At 48.3% G+C, this 19,083-nt stretch overlaps 1 protein-coding gene across 1 annotated transcript in view; it reads left to right on the plus strand.

The window, feature by feature from the left end:
- The window catches only part of KSR2 (kinase suppressor of ras 2), a 154,162-nt gene that overhangs the window by 104,086 nt on the left and 30,993 nt on the right, over positions 1-19,083 (plus strand). The window contains exons 12-13 of the mRNA XM_044448941.1: positions 630-678; positions 1,528-1,889. Coding sequence (XP_044304876.1) covers positions 630-678; positions 1,528-1,889 — 411 coding nt within the window. The remainder of the gene's footprint in view (positions 1-629; positions 679-1,527; positions 1,890-19,083) is intronic.

Raw genomic sequence — 19,083 nt, forward strand, 5'->3', positions numbered from 1 at the left:
ATGTTACACCCCCTCACGTACCTATATGTCAGCAACAGATCCCCTCGGAGTCTCCTCTTCTCCAGGCTGAAGAGACCCAGTTCCCTCAGTCGCGCCTCATATGGCTTTCCCTTCAATCTGGCCACCATCCTTGTGGCCCTTTGCTGCACTGACTCTAACCAGGCATGGCACTTATTGTTATCTGTCAGAGGATTGGTGCAAGGATGAACTGGGGTGGGGCATATGTTCCCTGAGAATATTCGAGGGAAGGTGAGATGAAAAACATAACAAAGCAGGTGCCAAAGGTGAGTTTGAGCAGCACAGGGTACTGGGCTAAGGTGAAGGCAGCTTTGTTAACATCATTAGAGAAACCGCTGACCCACACAAAGAAAATTTGTAGCCGTCCTGAACACTTAAATTAGTAGTGTGTGGCCCATTACCAATCCAGGGATTGTGGGAAGAGAATGAGCATGCCCTCTATGAAGGTTTCTCTGTCTCCCTGGTCACCTGGAAGAGATTTTTGTTCCTCATAGGCAACTAGACAAGTGCAGGTTTGGTTTCAGGGCATGGCCCCATCTTGGTGGGTCATTAAACAGCATCGCTTCTGGCGTTCAAGTTTTAGTAATCCACAGTGTTTGTTTTCTTTAAAGCCTGGAAGGAAATCCATTACTTCAAATTGAAGTGGAGCCAACCTCTGAGGTAAGTCGCACGCAAGGCGCTGGTGACTTTCTATTCTTGTGCTGAAACAAAAGGCGAGCAGTCGGGGGCAAACTTCGTTATGAAGGTCTCAGCAGAGGCCCAGCCTCAGCAGCTTTCTTACTCTGCTGGTGAGCTGTCGCTCTTCCTGGAGGCAATTACAGCAATCTATTGCCTGTGTTGTGTTTAATAGTTTGTGGTGTCGTGTGCATTTCATAGCAGTTGGCCCAAAATAAATTTGTAGCAAGGTCCGTATGGAAAAGTCTTCTGCAAAAGGTCTTAAGTTCATTCTCCAGCTTCTGCAGGTAGAGTTGGGCAAAGCTTGAGCCCCGTATCTGAAACCCTGGAAAGATGCTGGAAGCCATCAGACCATCATGGTTCGGTGGCCGGGGATGGGTGGGAGCTGCACGCCATCCAGTTGCACCCATCTTGTCCTCTTGGCCTGGCACTGTTGGGGTCATAGTCACCTTCTGCCTCCTTGCTGTCCTCCATGTGCCCAGTGTTGGCAAATGGAGTGTCTGACCCACAGCATCACCACCTCCCCATATATCTTCACCTGGAGGGATCAGTTTCCGTCTCTGTGTGTAGTTAAATGGGGCAAGCTACTGGTTACACTAAATGTGCATGTCCGCAGCAGCATCTGAGACCCCAGTCCAACACCCCATGGCTGCACGAAAGAAGAACATTGCCCCTTCATGCCTCTTGCTGCTGCAGTGTCTTTGCCACTCTGTTTGCTGCTTTTTCCCAGCCCACGTGCTCCAAAAGTCAGTGGGCAATCCAGCATTCCCAGTGCGGCGCAGTGGTTGGGACTGGGAGTGCATTCAATGACCCCAACCCTTATTCCTTCTGCAGAATGAGCAGGGCAACGATGAGGAATCTGAGGACGACTTTGAGGAGATGAACCTCTCTCTCCTTTCTGCTCGCAACTTCCCACGCAAAGCCAGCCAGACCAGCATCTTCCTGCAGGAGTGGGACATCCCATTCGAGCAGCTGGAGATAGGAGAGCTGATCGGCAAGGGCCGCTTTGGGCAGGTGTTCCACGGTCGCTGGCACGGAGAGGTGGCCATCCGCCTCATCGACATCGAGCGGGACAACGAAGACCAGCTGAAGGCCTTCAAGAGGGAAGTGATGGCCTACCGGCAGACGCGGCATGAGAACGTGGTGCTGTTCATGGGTGCCTGCATGAGTCCACCCCACCTCGCCATCATCACCAGGTAAGACACCCGCTGGGGCCAAACCCTTGCACATCCATCACCTGTGATAGGGAGGGTGCTCAGCTATGGAATGTGACGTTTCGGACCACCTCACTCCAAGGCACCTGCCTGGATTTCATGACTTCCCTCAGAGACTCTGCTTCTGATCTCTCTTCATTGGGTTTATCGCAAAGACTAACTGGGGCAAGGCCTTCACAGCAGTGGCACCAAGGTGCTGGTGCTTGCTCCTCGGGGAGCTTCAGGCCACCTCTTCTCTGTTGCTCTTCAGATGCTTTATTTATAGATGCTATTGCCACTGGGTTTGTGTGGGGTCTCCATGGTGGTGTTCACGGGCCCAGAATGCCCAGGCACACCTCTCATGGTGCCTGCGCAGCTTCCTGTCCTTCCTGAGTTTTTGTTTTTGTTCATTTTTTATTTCTTAAGAATGTATTTAAGGATGATTTAAACAAAAGTGGGCGGCTGGCATGCTGAAAAGCACCGCCTCAGTTTTGATCCAAAAGAATGCTTTGGGGTTCTAGAGTCACCCCCCTTCTGTGTCTTGTTCGTAGTTCTTTGGGTTGTTTTTTTTTTCTTTTAGTCACTCCGATTTCCCTCTAGGATGTGGATGCTTGATGAGCAACTGTGCCCACAATGAAAGTCGTTTTGCAAAAGCACCCAAATGTGATTTTAATACTCCAACAGTGCATAGGAAGCTTGAAGGCTCCTCAGTTTTGTTGGAAGGTTTTCTGAAGCGGGGCCTTCTTAGCTGTGGCGGTGGCATTTCATGAGTTGTTCCCAGGGCAGAGTCAAAGGACTTAGGAGACCCCTTAGCTTTGGCACCTGCTTTATCTGAGGTTCCCATTGTGTCGTCTCCTTGGTTTGGAACCTACGGGGTTCATTGGATGGCAGATTTGCTCTTGAGTGTAGGTATGGATTCAGGATTTGTGAAAACTACCTTGTAGGCTTTCTTAAACGAACATGCAAGGAATATATATGGATGCATTGTTCAAGGCATTAAAGATCTCTGAGTTCTTCCTTGAAGCTCATTCTACCTTGTCTACGTTCTCCAAAGTGAGCGTATTTTATTTTTGAGTGGCAAATGGTGCCTTTTTCTTTCATACACTTACGCATGAGAATGCACTTTTGGGCAGGATTGTGCAAATGCACACTTCTAAAAATATATACATGAGTGTGGATGTGGACATTTTCAGAAACCCACCTATTAGGATGTGAATGCAAGTTCAAAAGGTTACACAAATTATCCAGGAACTGCATTTGTGTTCACTTTGGGACTGAGGACAGAGCATATTCACATGTTTCGCAAACTGGAAGGAAATTCTTGTACAGTCAAGTAAATATATTCATGACCCAGTATTGGATTTTGCTTTGACCTGTAATAGTTAGGGCCAAAGGCACCCGCCTTCCAACTGCTGACATGAATTCCCTTTTGTTGCACTTCAGTGGACACCCTTCATGTTCTGTCACTGCCCAGGCATTTTGCAAATTTACAGCTCCCATCAGCCCCCATCAGGATAGCTAACACCAGGCCTGATGAGAGGTGTAGTCCAAAGCATCCAGAGGGTTTCACCTTAGGGAATTTTCTGTGAAGCTTCACCCGGATTCTTATCTGTCAAGGAAGGAAAAACACAAGCAGCATCCAAAGCATCTCTATCCAGGATGCTGGCACATTATTTTGAACCCACTCCTGGTTAAGAGGCCCCGATCTTCCCTCCCGCAAGCCTGCAAGATGCTTCTGAGGTCTCCTTGACTGCTTGGTAAATCAGCAATGCTAATGCTGGGAGCCTCGCACCTTGACTTGGGTCTGCCAATTTCCCCGCTCTGCTTCACTTAGTTCCCAGCCCCTTTTCTAAGGTCACAGTGTCATGTTACCAGACCGCGCCTCCCACCCGCAGTGTGACGGGATATTCTCAGGCTGTGATCACGGAGCGATTCTCCTCCTCAGCTGGGAGCCGATCTTTCTCCTTGGGTTACTAGTGCCGTGTTGCATCCGCATTGTTTGAGATGAGATGCCTTTTCACTGAGCTTGGTGGCTGCCGTCGCCATTTGCAGGGGTGGGGGGGGGGTCACCCAAGGCATTCTGCGTGACTTGCATCCTATTGCTGTGCAGGTATTATTGAATCAATAATGGGATGGGATTCACAGCCCAGAACATCAGGAGGGACCCAGGATAGAGAAAGGTCAGTCCAAAACTAAGCTAAAAGATGTTCATACCGTAAGTAATACTAAACACATCAATCATTCCTATCTAATATTGGTCTTTCTTTCATTTTCACATAAATAGAGTTTGTTAAAAAGGTAATGTTGCTCCGTCTCACTTGGAATTTGTGGTTTAAGGATCTGAACCCTCACCCAGAAGCAAAGGGCTCCCATGACATCTGAAGTCCCCTGATGTGTCCATGTTGCATATTGCACTTGCTTGCGTTCTTGTTCAGCACAGCACGGAGAGTTTACACACCTGGGCTTGGTATCACCGGGAGTTAGAGACCAGGAAAACCACAATTCAGTGCTGAACCCAGGTGTGCTGCTCCAGGGAGTCTGACGGGGAAGCTAAGCCCCTGGGCAAGTGTATGAGCAAAGTGGTGGGACCATGGACAGCTCCACCTTGAGCTGAGAGGAATGTAGGTGGCATGGGGGCATCCAAGAGCAAGAGACAAGGACATGGCTCCAGCAAAGGCCTGGAATTGGCTGTGGCTCGGATGTGGCTCCAGCAAAGGTCTGAAGGCTGCCACCGATCCAACTAGTTTGGAGCTTTTAAAGGGGCCCAGGCTGTCCTTGACGGGTCGACTCCGGCAGAACTAGAGGAAGCCTGGTTTAGCTATGGGTTTGTTTTCAGTGTCAGAGGAGGAGAAGAGAACTTGCTCAGGCTGTGGAGGTGGTGGTGGTTCTGGTCCCTGGGTCCCTTTTCAGAGGTCTCAAGCAGAGCAACATCTTTGGCAATTTGTTCTCCTAATCTATTTAGCGCAGGAAAGGCTCTCCAACGGGAAAGCAAGCGATCTGTACATTCCACAGGAGCTGTAAACAGCGATCCTCGTGTTGAGATGCTTTCCCCAAGGTGATGCGGTATGAATTTTGAGCAGCAGCAGGGGGGCTTCAGTGGAATGGCCAGTAGAATTTCCCCCCCTTGGGGAATAACAGTGTGGATGCTTGGCATTAATCTTAATTAGTTTTCAGCAAGAACAGATGTGATCACAAGTCTTGCTCAGCACTCCATGTGCAGCCTCAGAGATGGCAGGATGACCTTGCCTCTAGCCAGGTAACCTTTCGCAGTGGCAGCAACTTGCACATGCTTGCAATTTTACTGCATCAGCAGATGGACGGGACTTTTCCTGCCCTTCACTGCTTGGCTTCAGGTGCCCCTGGGGCTCAGGGATATCAGAGGATGGTGAGATGCAAAGGAAGGAAAAGCTAGAGGCAAAGAGCTGTGGCAGAAGAGACAGGTGAGGAAGTCAAAGGGCCCAAGAGACTTCAGGGAATGCAGATCAGAAAGGACCCTGCCACCTTCCACCTGCTGCTGGACAGACAACTGCAGGGGAGGCAGGCTGGCCATGGGCCCTTGTACTGGTGCCATGGGGCCAGGGCCCATGGGGATGTCATGCCAGGGCTTCCTTATTCATGGGGACACTGATACCATCTGATTTGATTTCCACCCCATTTGATTTCCCTATTCTCTCTGAGTTTAGCTGCAGTATAGCATGCAGTCGGTGGCATGTTTGGAAGGCAGCTCAGGACAATCTGGCTCATTATTCCATCTGCTTAAGAGCCCGTGTATCATATTAATCCACTGGTAATCAATATCGGTAAATAATACGCACAGTTTATCTGTTTCCTCCCAGACTCTTGTCATCAGTCACAGGTACAATACCCAGCTGTCTCTGGATCTATCTAAGATCCCAGCAAATTTTGTAAACCATTTTGCTTCCAAGATACATTTTTCTTTGCAAGCCATCTTCCCACTGTAATTCATTTTTCTATACCCTCTTCACTAAGAAAGCATGTTATTTTCTGCTCCTTCCTCGGATAATCCTGTTTTTCCTGTGCATTTTTGGATGGAGAACTGCATCACAGCATTCAGAGCAATAAGGATAACTGTACCTCAGTTCACGTATTGGGTTGGAAGCTGAGGCAGGTTTCCATTTCAAAGAGAACCAAACTGACGGCTCCTCTCATTGTCACCAGAGGTTTGCTACCTGGCATCATCAGCCACAAGAATCAGATGGCAAATGATTGGAAAGACCCCTAGCTGGGGAGCCAGTGCTGATCAGAGCAGACTGTGATGGGTTAGACCAGGGGTGCAGAGCCTCTTTCAGCCCAGGGGCCAAATTCCAATGCTTGGAAGACACATTCCAGGGACAGCCAGGGTCCAGAAGGCAGAATACCTTCTGTTTTCACTTAAATATCTTACTACCAGTCACAAAATCTTAGGACAAGCTTTTAGAAAGGGGAACACCTGTCCAAACACCAGAAAACCAGGAAATAATTGGTGTCTAGGGGAACAGGGCTGGGGCCAGGGGATGTCCGGAGAGCCTCAGCTGGGATTCCCAGAGAACTTCATTCAGCACCCAGGCTGGAGGTTCTGTAACCCTGAGCTACAGGGAGAGATGACCTGGCCTGAGTTAAGTTGCACAAGAAGCTCATAGCCTCTAATCTGTATTTTCAGAGTAATTTTTTAAAGTCAGGATGTCCTTCTAGAATAGCCTTCTCACCCGTCTTCAAAATGAGGTTGGCTCCCTGCCAAAAGCTGAAGCAACATTCCATCTCGGTCCTTGCACCTGCATTGATTAAACAATCCAAAGAGGAAATGTAGTGTTTAAACACCGAGTCCTTTGATGAAATATTAAAGGCGACCATTTCCCATGGGCTTGTTAAATGGGCCCTCCAGCAATATGGAAGTTTCTCTGCATCCTGCTTTGCCGGCTTCCCAGCCTATTCATGTCACTAATGAAGCTCCCCTTTGGAGAAAGTTGTTAGCTTTCAGCAGCTGGTCTCAGGAAAGCCAGGCTTAATTGGGAGTTGTTAGTCTCTCCACGGGTCTTACTTTCACCCATTTAATTACAGCTACGCCGAAGAAGGACCAGGAGACACAAATGTGTTTCTTCTAGAAAGCTTCTTGAGGAGATGCTGAAGATGAAAAGGAGCTTTGCTTTGTGTTTCCCCATCCCTCCCTTCATGGCATGGAAAACATATTTTAATGACATGAAAAAGAGTTTATTAGACACACCATATATTAGCTGATGCACAAACAAGGAGAGGATCTCAGGGGGATGGAACACTCACATGAATTACTGCAAGAACATTTGGCCATAACTACTTGTAATTAATTCCACTCTTAGCAGATTTGGTCCGTATGGGACCTGACCTACAGGCATTCCACTATCAGGAAAGGTTTTTCAGGCCACATTTAATCCCAACACTGTTTGTAATCTGAAAGAGCTGTGAACACCCAAAGATGCTGAGGGCCACCCTAGCTTTCAGAGCTCTTCCCTGCAACTCCAGGTTTTCTGTTTACATTCTCCAGGACAGCTGACAGCGTCTTCCTGAAGAATCCCTGCTGAATAACGTGCATCTGTTTACACCTTCATTATCACATTTAGGTCCTGCTGCTCTTCCTTCTGCAAGGAATCCAAGCCAGCATGGTCCTTGACTCCATTTTATCCTTACCAGAACCCTGTGAGGTAGGCAAGGCTGTAACAGAGCCCCTGCTTTATGCCTGATCCTGCCTTTTCCTTTGGTAGATGGGTTGGTCAGTGGCAGTTCTAATCATTTAGTTTTTCTTCTGCACAAATTACAGGAAGCAAGCTTGGCCTCAGGGTATAGGCTAGAATGTCTATGCATAGAGTGGATCAATGCTGCTAGAGCTGAATGCTAGTCTTCTAAGTTTGAGTGGCTTTTTTAAGGATATAGTATCGTAAACAAAAACTAGCCTGGAAGATTACAACCCTCGGTGGACAAGTCAGACTGGTTACTAAGCTGGGGTCCCTGGTGCCCACCTGCTTCCAATGTCATGTGATGGTCTGCTGCTCCTCGTGCTCTCTAGAATTTAACCCTTGAGTCCCTGATCTCCAGCACCACTGCCTCCCCTTCACTAGAAGTCTGTGTTCCCGCAGTTTCCAAAAGCCCTCCTTGGTTATCACAGCTATTCTCACCTTCTCTGCAGCCTTGACATCTTAGCAGTCTCTTCCCTTTCCTCCCTGTCTGAATTAGTTCTCAAGTTGTCTTCAGGCATTCCTACAGAGGTGTAGCGCCCAGTCCTTATGCATGTTACCCCAGCACAATCCATGGTGTCTCAGAATAAGGCTCTGAAAGACCCTTGCTGAAATCCTGGAGAACCTCTTTTGGTCATTGCACATGGTACCGAGGTATCTGGATGGATGTGGCATGATATATATATATATATTTATTTTCTTTTCGATTTATATCCTGCCTTTTTCCTACAAAGGGCTCAAGGCAGCTTACACCATTCTCTTCCTCCATCTTATCCCCACAACAACAACCCTGTGAGGTAGGATGGGCTGAGAGTCTGTGACTGGCCCATGGCTGAGCGGGGCTAGAACCCAGATCGCCTGAGTCCCAGTCCCACGCTCTTCACCGCTGCACCACACTGGCTCTCACTCCCAGTGTGCAGCCTTGACACCTTGAGTATAAGCTCACTTCCTGATGGGCAGTCAAGGCATCCCTGGAAATACCTTGTGGTTCTTTCACAAGCTCTTGGCCTTGGCCTTGAAAGAAAACAGGGGAGGGACAGAATGATGTTGCCCTCTGCCATCCTGGCAATGAAGTGCAGCTCCGGCAGCGGGGAAGCGGCCTGCACGCAGCCGGTGATGCAAGCGGAGAAGAGCCGTGCATGCGCAGGTGAGGGCTTGCCAAGCGAGCTGCTAGAAGCTGATGGAGTCAGTTCAAGAGCTGAGACAAGTGAAGTCCAGACGAAGTACGTAGGTGACATTGATTCGCGGTAAGCAAGGTTAGCTCATGCAGGAAAAATCCAGGGAAGGGAAGCACAGTCAAGTCAGAAGCTCGCTGATGCAGATGGCAGACAGACAAAAATAGGAATACTGGCTGGTCTCCTGGCTCTCCTACCAATGCAGCAGCCCTAACACCTTGTCTTTCACTATCGGTCTATTCTTCTAGCTAGCTCTGGTGACGGGGCATGGGGGCAGCTTTGCAAATTCTCCCCATCTCTTGGGGTCTGGGGATGAGCTGTCATCCCTCCACCAATATCTGTTGCTCTGCTTTTTCCTTCTTACACTTTCTGCCGCGTTTCTCCCTCTTAATACCATTTAAAGTAATGAAGCCCATACATCATATCATAAATAGATATTGACTTCCATCCATGGTCCGGATCAGGATTGATTGACCTGCGGGAATACTGCTTTCCTCAATCGATAAGAAGCCATGGAAGGGAATAAATCTTGATAGAGAGTGACAATGGGGAGAAAGTCAATATGCTTATTAATACATACTTTAAATGAGCACGGATCCAGCTCTGGGGAGATGCCATTTCCTTTTGACAGCTGGGAAGGGGGGTAGGACAAGAGTGAGAAAAGTGGCAGGACAGTGAAAAAGAGGACAAGTGGACTGCCAGTTTTATGACTCAGAATAGCCCAACACTTTTTGGCTCTGTCCTGTATATGTATAAACCTGTGTGTTTATCTTTACATTCTGCAACTTTCTGTAATCTATGAGGCAGAACCAAAAGAAGATGGGCTACTCTGAGATTTTTTTAAACTCGCTTGCCAGCTAGGACTTTGCTTCCTGTGTGTTTCTGGATGCTCTCCAGCGTTGTCCGACTTGATCTAAGCAGTGCCACTTAAGCCCAGACATCAGAAATGGAGGACATGAGAACTCCCTGCCCTCACAATATGTAGAAAGGAATAAAAAAGACACAAATGAAGCAGGATGCCAACAGTGGGTTCCTGCTGAGACAAATGCATTTTGCATTTCCGATGGAAGGTGCTTGAGAGGTTCCTCAGAGGGAGTCATGGTGCCACCCCCATGATCTGACACTGGGCACATCATCCTAGCCCGACATGCTTAATATCCTTCTGTAGAATTGGAGAGGACTTTGTAGACCACGGGTGAGTGGAAGGTAGGTCTCCAGATATTTTGAACTTCAATTCCCATAAGGCCTTGTTAGTATGGCCAATGGGAAGGAGTTGAAGTCTGGAAGATCTGGAGATCTACCTACTGCCCACCCTTGTTGTAGATCAGGGGTCTCAAACTCAACTGACCTGGGGGCCGCTGGAAGTAGAGTCTGGGTGAGGCTGGGCCGCATCGAGTATTCCACCACCACGGTGGTGGTGGACCACTCATCCCGCGGCCGGCCCGGGCACCGTCGGTGCTTTGAAGGCCGCAGGGCCCCTCCCCCGTGCCCCACCTGTCCCGGCAATTGGCCCGCGGGCCGTGAGTTTGAGACCCCTGTTGTAGCTGATCTAGTCCAACAGAGTTGTGCATATACAATGGATGGCTGTCCAGGATCTGTGTTCAAGCCACTATGAGAACCACTCCTTCCTCTTTCAAAATCCAGCCTTCTCTGAATTTTACACTGGAGTCCTTCAGTCCAAAAATACATATCAATATATTTTTAAGGGGAAATATAGTAGAGAAATTGCTTGCAACTTGCATCTTAGGGGTTTTTACCCCATTTGGATAAATGCACACAAAAATGCTTTAGGGGTTTTCATGCAAGCACTTCTCCAAATAAATTAAATTTCCAAAACTGGGAGAAACCAAACTGAAGGTGAGAAATGTTCCAAGTTTGGAACCAGCTGAGTTTTAGTTTAAAATGAGGAACTGAAGGGCTGGAAAAGTCGTGCCTGGAGTGCTGAGCTGTGGAGGGTCATTTGAGGTGAGTCAGACACTGGGGCAGAGAAACTCTGGGGTGAAGCCGGTAGCTGGGACCAAAGATTAAGCCAGCAACACCTTCCAGACCAAGAAGCAAGATCTGGCATCAGGATCTAGCATTCCGGGCACCTGTTAAGCACCGGTGCCCTAGAAGTTGTCTCTCCAGGTAGTCCCTTTTCATTGTTTTTGCTCTCTTATCCAAGCACTACAGACAGCAATGCCAGGCCTGGTTGCCATTTATTTCCCACAATGCCCTGCCTGTAGCATTGCCCCAGGGTATTGTAGGAAATTTAGATGAACCGTTCCAGCCACCTGGCCCTGCTGGAGCTTGTCTTGGCACATGGGCCCATTTGGAGCTATCTCAGTAGCTGATAAGCCAGGTCTGACTTGAGTCCTCTGTGAGTTCAGTGGGGACATTTGATCCACCTTTATCACTCCCCCTTTTCTATCCACCCCCTGCTTTTTCAGGCCCCAGTACAGCAAGTTGGGCTATTTTTTTGGTTTCATTTTGTGCTTGACCTCAAAAAGGCCAGGTCATCAAACAAGGACAGGACGTCTCCCTTCCTGTCCAACTTAATTGTTGCCACCTTCTTCCTAAGGTTTGAGAAACCCGTACGAACACAGAGGAGAGAATATACAAGTCGTCTTGAAAGGCGTGGGATGGGTCAAAACTGCTTTCCTGAGTAGATCTAACCAAGCAAATTATTAGTACCCTCATTTCAGTACAGACTGTTCAGGTCTGGCTTCTTTTCCCCAGAGAGGGGAGAAGATAAGGTGGCCCACACCTGTTTCCGTATACTTTTTTCTTGAGTCCACTGTGGGAACAGCTTTTCCCCTGTCGGACAGTCCTTCTGGGATGGACGAGTCCTCTCCTCTCAGAATGCATTGTGCCTTCCTGAGCAGTCTGTCTCTGCCTAAGGAAATGTAACCACGGGATTTGGCTCCCCTGCTCCCGGCCTAGTCTTCAAGCTGGGAAACATTAACTTGGCTTATCTTGCATGCCAGCTGCTGAGAGCTCTTGTCAAGAAAATTCTCTGTTTAAATAATATACAGCATAGCTACGTGTTCACTCAGCAGAGCTAAGCGAGAGTGTAGACAGACAGGAGGACAGGAAGGCTAATCATCTTTGAGGACGTCTTATGTCTGGATTCTGATTTCCCTTCAAAGGCTGAAAATGCACGTATGCCTTGACTGGGAGAGACTCTTTCCCTCCTGGTACTAAAAATTCTTCTTCTGTACATGAATCCAAGTTGGTGCTTTGTTCTTTGTTGGCCCTGGGTGAGTTTATGGCATACTTCTTTTAAGACAGCTTTCCCCGGCCTGGTTGTCTTCCTGAAGAGTTTAGGAAAACAATTATGCATAATAATATTATTAATAGGAGTATAATTTCCAGCATCACCAGCATGCCCAGTGGAGGGTGCTTGGTTTGGGAATATTGTCTTAGACTTCCATGGCTACATTTCTGGATGAGGATTTGCTTCCGTTCATTCTTCTTAATCTAAAAAGGGCCCTTACCCACATTTGTATAATTCTTCATAAATGGGATGGTAAGAATATGAGCTTTAAAATAACCAGCATGTGAGAAACACAGAAACAGATACTTTGTCCACCCAGACAAATGGTCCAGCACCCTTTGCTCTTTAAGGTCCAAGCATCTTATTTCTGCAGAGGAAGAACATGGGACTGTTGGACAACATTAGTTCTCAGCTGGCTCGTGGCGCTTCTCCCAGAGGGCCTATCATGTGCCCTGTGGAACCATAGGCTCATCCGGCTGGCAGAATCTCTGCAGGGTTTCAGGTGCAGACACTCACTGGCAGAGTCTCTGCAGGGTTTCAGGTGAGGCCCTACCTGTGAAGGACATGCAGGTGCTGCAGCAACATCCCCCAGGACCTCTGCTTCTCAGTGGGCCTTGCATCTGGCAGCGAAGCCAGGTGGCCCTCCACTTGCAGTCCACGCTGGATTCTTGCCGTGCTTGACAGCTCGGTCCATTCGAGCCCCAGCCTGAACAGGACACACAGAGAGGTTTGGAGCTCCTCAGCTTTGTACAGCCTGCATTTTTCCACTTTTTACCAAAATCCTCAAGCTCCACCAATGTGTACTAGAAGAACAGAGCAGAAACATATGCGTGCTGTCAGAACAGCTTGGAAGTGGCTGAATTAGGAGAGGATCCAGGGCATCTGGCTTCAGAAGTAACTTAGGTATTTACTGCAAGTGTTGCTGTGAACTACTCGGAGAACTTTGACTATTAGGCAGTAGAGCAATTGAATTAATTAATACAATATTGGCTGGGCATACTCCCCAAGGACAGAAGTAGAAAGATGGCCACCAGATGGGACACCTCTGCTCAGTGCCACCGCAAAGTCCTTTGGGCCCATGAGCAAGACGCACTCAAGACATCACCACTTCATACTGTCATTGTCACCTGCTTCTGTAGCTCTCCATCCTCTTCCTCATCCCAGCTACCACCATGGCTACCGGGCAGAGAACCAAAGGGTGTTGAGGCCATGGCATTGTCTGCTTCTCCATCGCAACATCACCTTTGTCTGGGCCAGAATGAGGGCAGGAGAACAAGCAGGTTGCAATGAGGAGGAGGAGGAGCCAGCCCAGAGAGCCCTTGTCCATGAGTCCCACCCGTGGTCAGGGTCTTCAGCAGCCGCCCATCTACCCCTCCCCTGGTCAATTTCCAGTGGTGCCCCCTCACTTTGAGATTAATTAAATGATTGTACAGAATGTTCAATGGCATGTGATACGTTTCGATCCAGCAGGGCTCTTCTGAATCATGGGCCCTTGTTCTTCTTTGCAAAAAAGCAAGAGAGGAGTGACTTCTGTTTAAATAATTTCAAACAGAATATTTATGTGACTAACTTCAACTAGAAATGCTCAGCTCTCTGCTCTGGCGCCTCTCTCACACAAACACGCACCAACAGCTGGTCCCTTCTCACCTAGAAGGGCGTCACCGTCCCCAACTCTTACGGGGAGCTCTTTCAAAACCTCAAGAAGGTTCTTCTTTGCCTTCCACAGATGCCCCCAATGCATACCTTTTGCCTGCAACAGGCAAAATGTCCAGCAGTAGATTCAGCTCTTTTGTCAAACCAAGTTGTCGTATCCCTACTTTGATTTATGTATTTGTATCTTCAGACTCTGTCACTGCCTCTTGCAGGCCTTTGCAGCACAAATCAGACTTCACTGCCACACACAGGAGGAAAAAAGAGCACTGGATTCCTTGAGAAACCCTGCTCTCCTCCAAGTACCCTGTTGCAGCTCCCGTGACCCAGGTGGAGTGTGCGGCCATTTCTCAGCCCCCTTGCCTTGCCCCTGGGGAAGTCTGATTGGCTAGTTAGCTTGAATCATTTTCCTGCTGCCTCCCGCTTACCTAGGTATATGAGGGAACTTTTCCCCCAAAAGCAATTTGGGATTGTGCTTGCTTGGCTGAACAATCTCCAAATTCATTGCAAATTCTACAAGCCTCCAAGATGGACTATTCTTTTTTTTTGTGGGGGGGCATGAGGCTAGTGGGCTGTCATAAACATTTATAAAATGAGAAGCTTTTTTCCTGTGCATACTTAAAAGTTGTTGATAGTACCCTGGGTCCTTTGATATGTAGCAGGCATGCAATTATGTAGCTTGCTTTGCAGCTTAGCATTTCCAAACTGAGTCATGGTGCTGTGAAGTGTGTTGGGTTCAAAGAACCAATGCTAAGGCCCAAACATGTCTCCAATCATGAAGATAGTGAGTGGCCAACTTGCCACCCCTGAAGGCCAGTCTCCATGTCTTTTCTCGCTCTCTGAGGCAGGGCTTTTGCAGAGTGCAGGGCTGCAGAATCCCTTTCCATCCACATGCCACTTTGGAGACGCTCTGGGGGGCTGCATTGCCATGGTGGGTTGGATGGAAGGCAAAAGAGTTATAGACAAAAATAAAATTAAAGACCCCACCCCAATAGCTTATTTTAAGGTGCTTCCAATTGCAAACCTTAGGAGGGGCAGTTCAACCTTTTAGAAGTGGAGGTGTAGGGGATGCAGTGCAAAGCTGGGTGCTACCACATGGTCCACCATTGACTTGGGGAACCAGTGGGGAGAACTACTTTCTGGGATACTCCGGAGGAGCTATTTGGCCTTCAGACCAGGGGTACCCATTCCAGACTAGCAGTTTCAACACAGGCATCTATTGCTTCCAAAGCAAAGGCTGCTCCTTTGGAGAATGGTTATTCATCAGAGGCTTTCTTTGGGTCCAGACTATGGTGCTTGCTCAAATTATATGCGATGGGAACCAAAGGGTAAACTGAGTCCTGTAGTGACCAAGAGACATCTAAGCTACCAGGTCCCTAGAGGACAGAATTGGGCCTTTGGGCCAGAGTATCTGCATGCCTTGCACTGCCAGCAGCAGAGAGGTCCACTTTGCCTCCAAAAGTATTTGCACACTGGCTCTTCCAAATTGCTTGCTAGCAGCACACGCTTCCAGGCCCATCTGCCACAGCATCCCCTGAAGGGCTGCATGAACAAGTCACTCCATCTCCCTCTTGCCTAACTTCACCAGCCCTGAGCAGCGAGGGAAGAAGCCACCTGTTCTGCCTCACGCTTCTGCATTCCAACCACCTCCCTTCAGCAGGACTCATGGCCATCTTTGCTGGTCTCCCATTCCAGAACTGCTGAAATCCAGACCAGTGTAGCTTCAGCAAGTGCATAGCTCAGTGTAACACACTCAATTTGCAAACAGAAAGTCCCATGTTCAGACCCTGCCATCACCAATAGAAGTCATCTCGTGGCCATCTGGGAAGACCCTTCTGTGCCCAAGGGGCCAAAGAGTTGCTGGCATTTGCAGTAGACCGTGCGCGAGACGGTGAAAGAGCATAACTGGTATTTATGCCTTATATTTGCATTCCACCATTTTTCCTGGTGGGAATGCAAGGCAGCTCACCTGATGCTTCTCCTCCTTTTCTGTGTTCTATCTGCACAACATCACTGGGAGGAAGGGAAAAGTGAGAGCCATGGACTGGCCCAAATTCATCCAATGAGTCTCATGGCTAAGTGGGAGCCAGAACCCAAAACTTCGATGTCCCACACCAGCACTCTAGCCCCTACATCACACCCGATATGCCACAGATATGGACCCACAGCATCACATTTCTTCACATTGTCAGCCTGTCCAGTTCCAGATGCCTTCTTGGAAGCATTTTTGTCCCATATCCTCAGCCTATCTGAGAATGGAAGACCCAATAGACTTCAGAGAGTGGGCCATTCTATTTAAGCATTTATTTATAACCTTTCTCTACTGGCCAATAGCCAAAGCTCTCTGGACAGTTCATGAAACTCTAAAATAGGGCATGATAAAATGCAATGGAAAACTTTGAAAAGTTTAAAACAGAATCAAGCCAGCCCATACAATTTACTCTTTCCCATCAGCATGGAAAGATCTCACAGCACAAGAACACACCTTTATGAGCAGACTGGAGAATTAAAAAGGGGAAAGTGGGGAAGGAAACCGGTTGAGAATAAGGACTGCTCTTCCTTGTGAGGATTAGCCACTGAGGGAGCATCTTGTCCAGGTGCTTCTAATTGGCAGATTTATTGGTGCTGAGACCTTGTACGGGGCGCTTGTCTAACACGGTGCAGTTCACTCGGGTTGCCAAGGCTGGGTTTTCAGTGAGCAGATGCAAATTTCCATTTGTAAGCAGAGTGTGCCAGGCTAAAAGATTTGATTATGAAGAGCCTACTTCACAGTGAATCAGGCAACATGCAGACAAAAGGAAGCCTGCATTCCTTTGATGTGCGCAGCTATGCTGCTTAACCAGGAACACGGAAGGAGTTCTGGGTCAATAGCACCTTGGGGGAAAAATTAGCATTTCAGTGGGGGAAGCAGAGGTGGTGTTGTGATCCTCCCTCCTCAAGGTGGTTTATTCCTCCTCCCTTTGGGGTTATGGTGCAAAAGAAATCAGGAGATAACTCAGTGAAGAGAAATCTGTAAAAGATCTTGCAGGTGGGTTTGTTTCAATAGCAACAGGTGCTGTGTGTCAGCAGCAAACAAGAGGCTTCAGTTTTTCTAAGCAAGGAGTTCTGAACCTCCAGTATTTGCCATCATCCTGTTTCAACAAGTTATTCATCATCTGATGAAGAGTGCTTGGCAGGGTGATTCAGCCAAAGTCTGTACCTCTGTATTCCCTCCACCCACCGGGGTCCAACAAACATCTTCTACAGCTTCCTTTTACATGCTCCTCCTTGGCTGAGCATCTTCCCAATCTGCAGCACTCTTGTTTCCTTCATGGGGAGTGCATTCGTCCGTATGGCTATGGACCACATGGGGAAGGTCCGTAGCTCGAGATCTCAGAGAGCCACTGGCAACCGGAGTAGACAAGGCTGTGCGAGATCAGGTGGGCCAGTAAGGCTGGGAGGGATGGCCCTCACTGATTCATGTCGTGGATGGGGCTTAGACCCCGTGATATTCTTTGGTCCCTGGCCCCAGAGCACCGGGAGGGTGATCCATTCAGCACATTGGTCAGAAGTGAAACTTAATTGCATGCTAAGGCTATAGGAGAAATGGGGTTGGTTCCTTTCTGAGAAGGATCTGACCTACCTTCTACCTTCTGGGCCAAATGCTGACTCAGATCTAACCTGCAGGCATAGTCTGTACATTTCCAAGCTTGCAATATATAGAGAGTCCTTCTGGCACCTCTGAAGAGGAGCCCAATGAAGACTTGGGCTTTATTCTGACTCATTGGAGGAGCAGGAAGAGGCTGCAGCCACTGGGGATGGGCAGGGATGTTGCCAGTGGACCAAGGCCCTTCTGAAACTGTGAGAATACTGAGCCAGAGTGAAGAAGATGTGGAGGGGGAGGGAATTTGGATGGAGAACGAGGAGGGACACGCAGCACAGAGTCACTGGCTGTTCCAAGGAGGAAACTGCTGTGGAGGCTCCTGAGGGGAAGCATCTCTGCTCAAGGCAGGCCTTCATTAGTATGCCTACCTGAATGAGAGGGCTCAAACCATCCCCACCCGTTTGGTGTCAGCTCTCTATTCCACCACATTAGCTTGAGAAGCTGACATGGTACAATGCTAAAATAGCCTGAGCCTTTTGTAGCAATGGCTCGTAACAGGACCTGCTGTGTAGCCTGAAGCAAGACCAGCTTGATTGCCAGCCAGTTTTTGCACAATAAAAGCTAATGGATTAGAATTACAAGTCAGGGACTTGTCTCTGGTGGGAGGCACAGCATCCCAGGACATACAGACCAGAAAGCACCCCGTTTGACAGCACTCCTTGTTAGGTGCCACTAAGTCACCTTTGATCTATGGTGACCATATGAATGAGAGTCCTCCAAATTATCCTGTCCATGACCCCTTCATTCAGTTCTCCAAATGCCCCCCGAACTACCGTGGCCTTGATGGCCCAGCTTAGGTCTTGTCAAGACGGTGGCTTCCTTCATGGAATCAACCCATTTCATGGATAGTCTTCCTCTTCTTCTTCTGCATGTGGCTTTCCCTTGCACACTGTCTTTTCCAGAGCTTCTTGCCTTCTCATGATTTGCCCAAAATGCAACAGCCACAGTTTAATCATTTTTGAGCCTACAGTACCCCTGTCGGAAGCACTGTCCCAGCTGTGTCTTGGCTTCATCCATATCTGCCCAGATGAGTTGTTCACACCAAGGAAAGAGTGGAGAGGAAAGGCCCCAGTGGTTCCATGAAAAATACAGAAACAAAGAGGGGAGCCAGTGTGGTATAGCAGGTAAAAGCGTTGGACTGGGACTCAGGAACCCCAAGTTTTAGCCTCCACTCAACCATGGAGCTCACTGGGGGACTTTGAGCCAGCCCTCAGCCCAACATACATCGCAGGATGGTTGTTGTGAGGACGAATTGGAGAGGAGAAGAATCTTGTAAACTGCCTTGCACGGGAAAGAAAGGTGGGATATAAATGTAAAATAATAATATAACCCATCCATATTTCTAAAAATGGTTAGTGGGTGTTTCTCTTTCAAAGCTCGAAGTATGAGTCTCTTTGCAACTGTAAGCATTCCTAATTTGCATTGTTCACTTCATCCTCTGCATATTGCTGGACTATATGTAGTTTGAAAGCATGCAAACATCCACAATTGCCATAGATTTTCCAAGAAGAACATTTACACAAGCATTAACTTCTAACCAGAAAGAAGTCACCACCTATGTTTTAATCCACATATGTTTGCATAAGCTTTCCTCCACCTGCGTATGTGTAGTTATAACTAGTAAAGGCCAGGGGGCTGTTCATGGCCCCTCCATCAGAGGGCGAGGGGTCTTCTCCGTATTTATGTCCTTGCTTTGGGACTGACTCTCTGGGGTGCCTCGGTGAAGCTGAGATATTTTGCTTGTTGCCAGCTGTTGTCCTTGCCACTG

Source organism: Varanus komodoensis, unplaced genomic scaffold, assembly GCF_004798865.1.
Source record: "Varanus komodoensis strain SLA01 unplaced genomic scaffold, ASM479886v1 scaffold56, whole genome shotgun sequence".
NCBI classification, from domain to species: domain Eukaryota; kingdom Metazoa; phylum Chordata; class Lepidosauria; order Squamata; family Varanidae; genus Varanus; species Varanus komodoensis.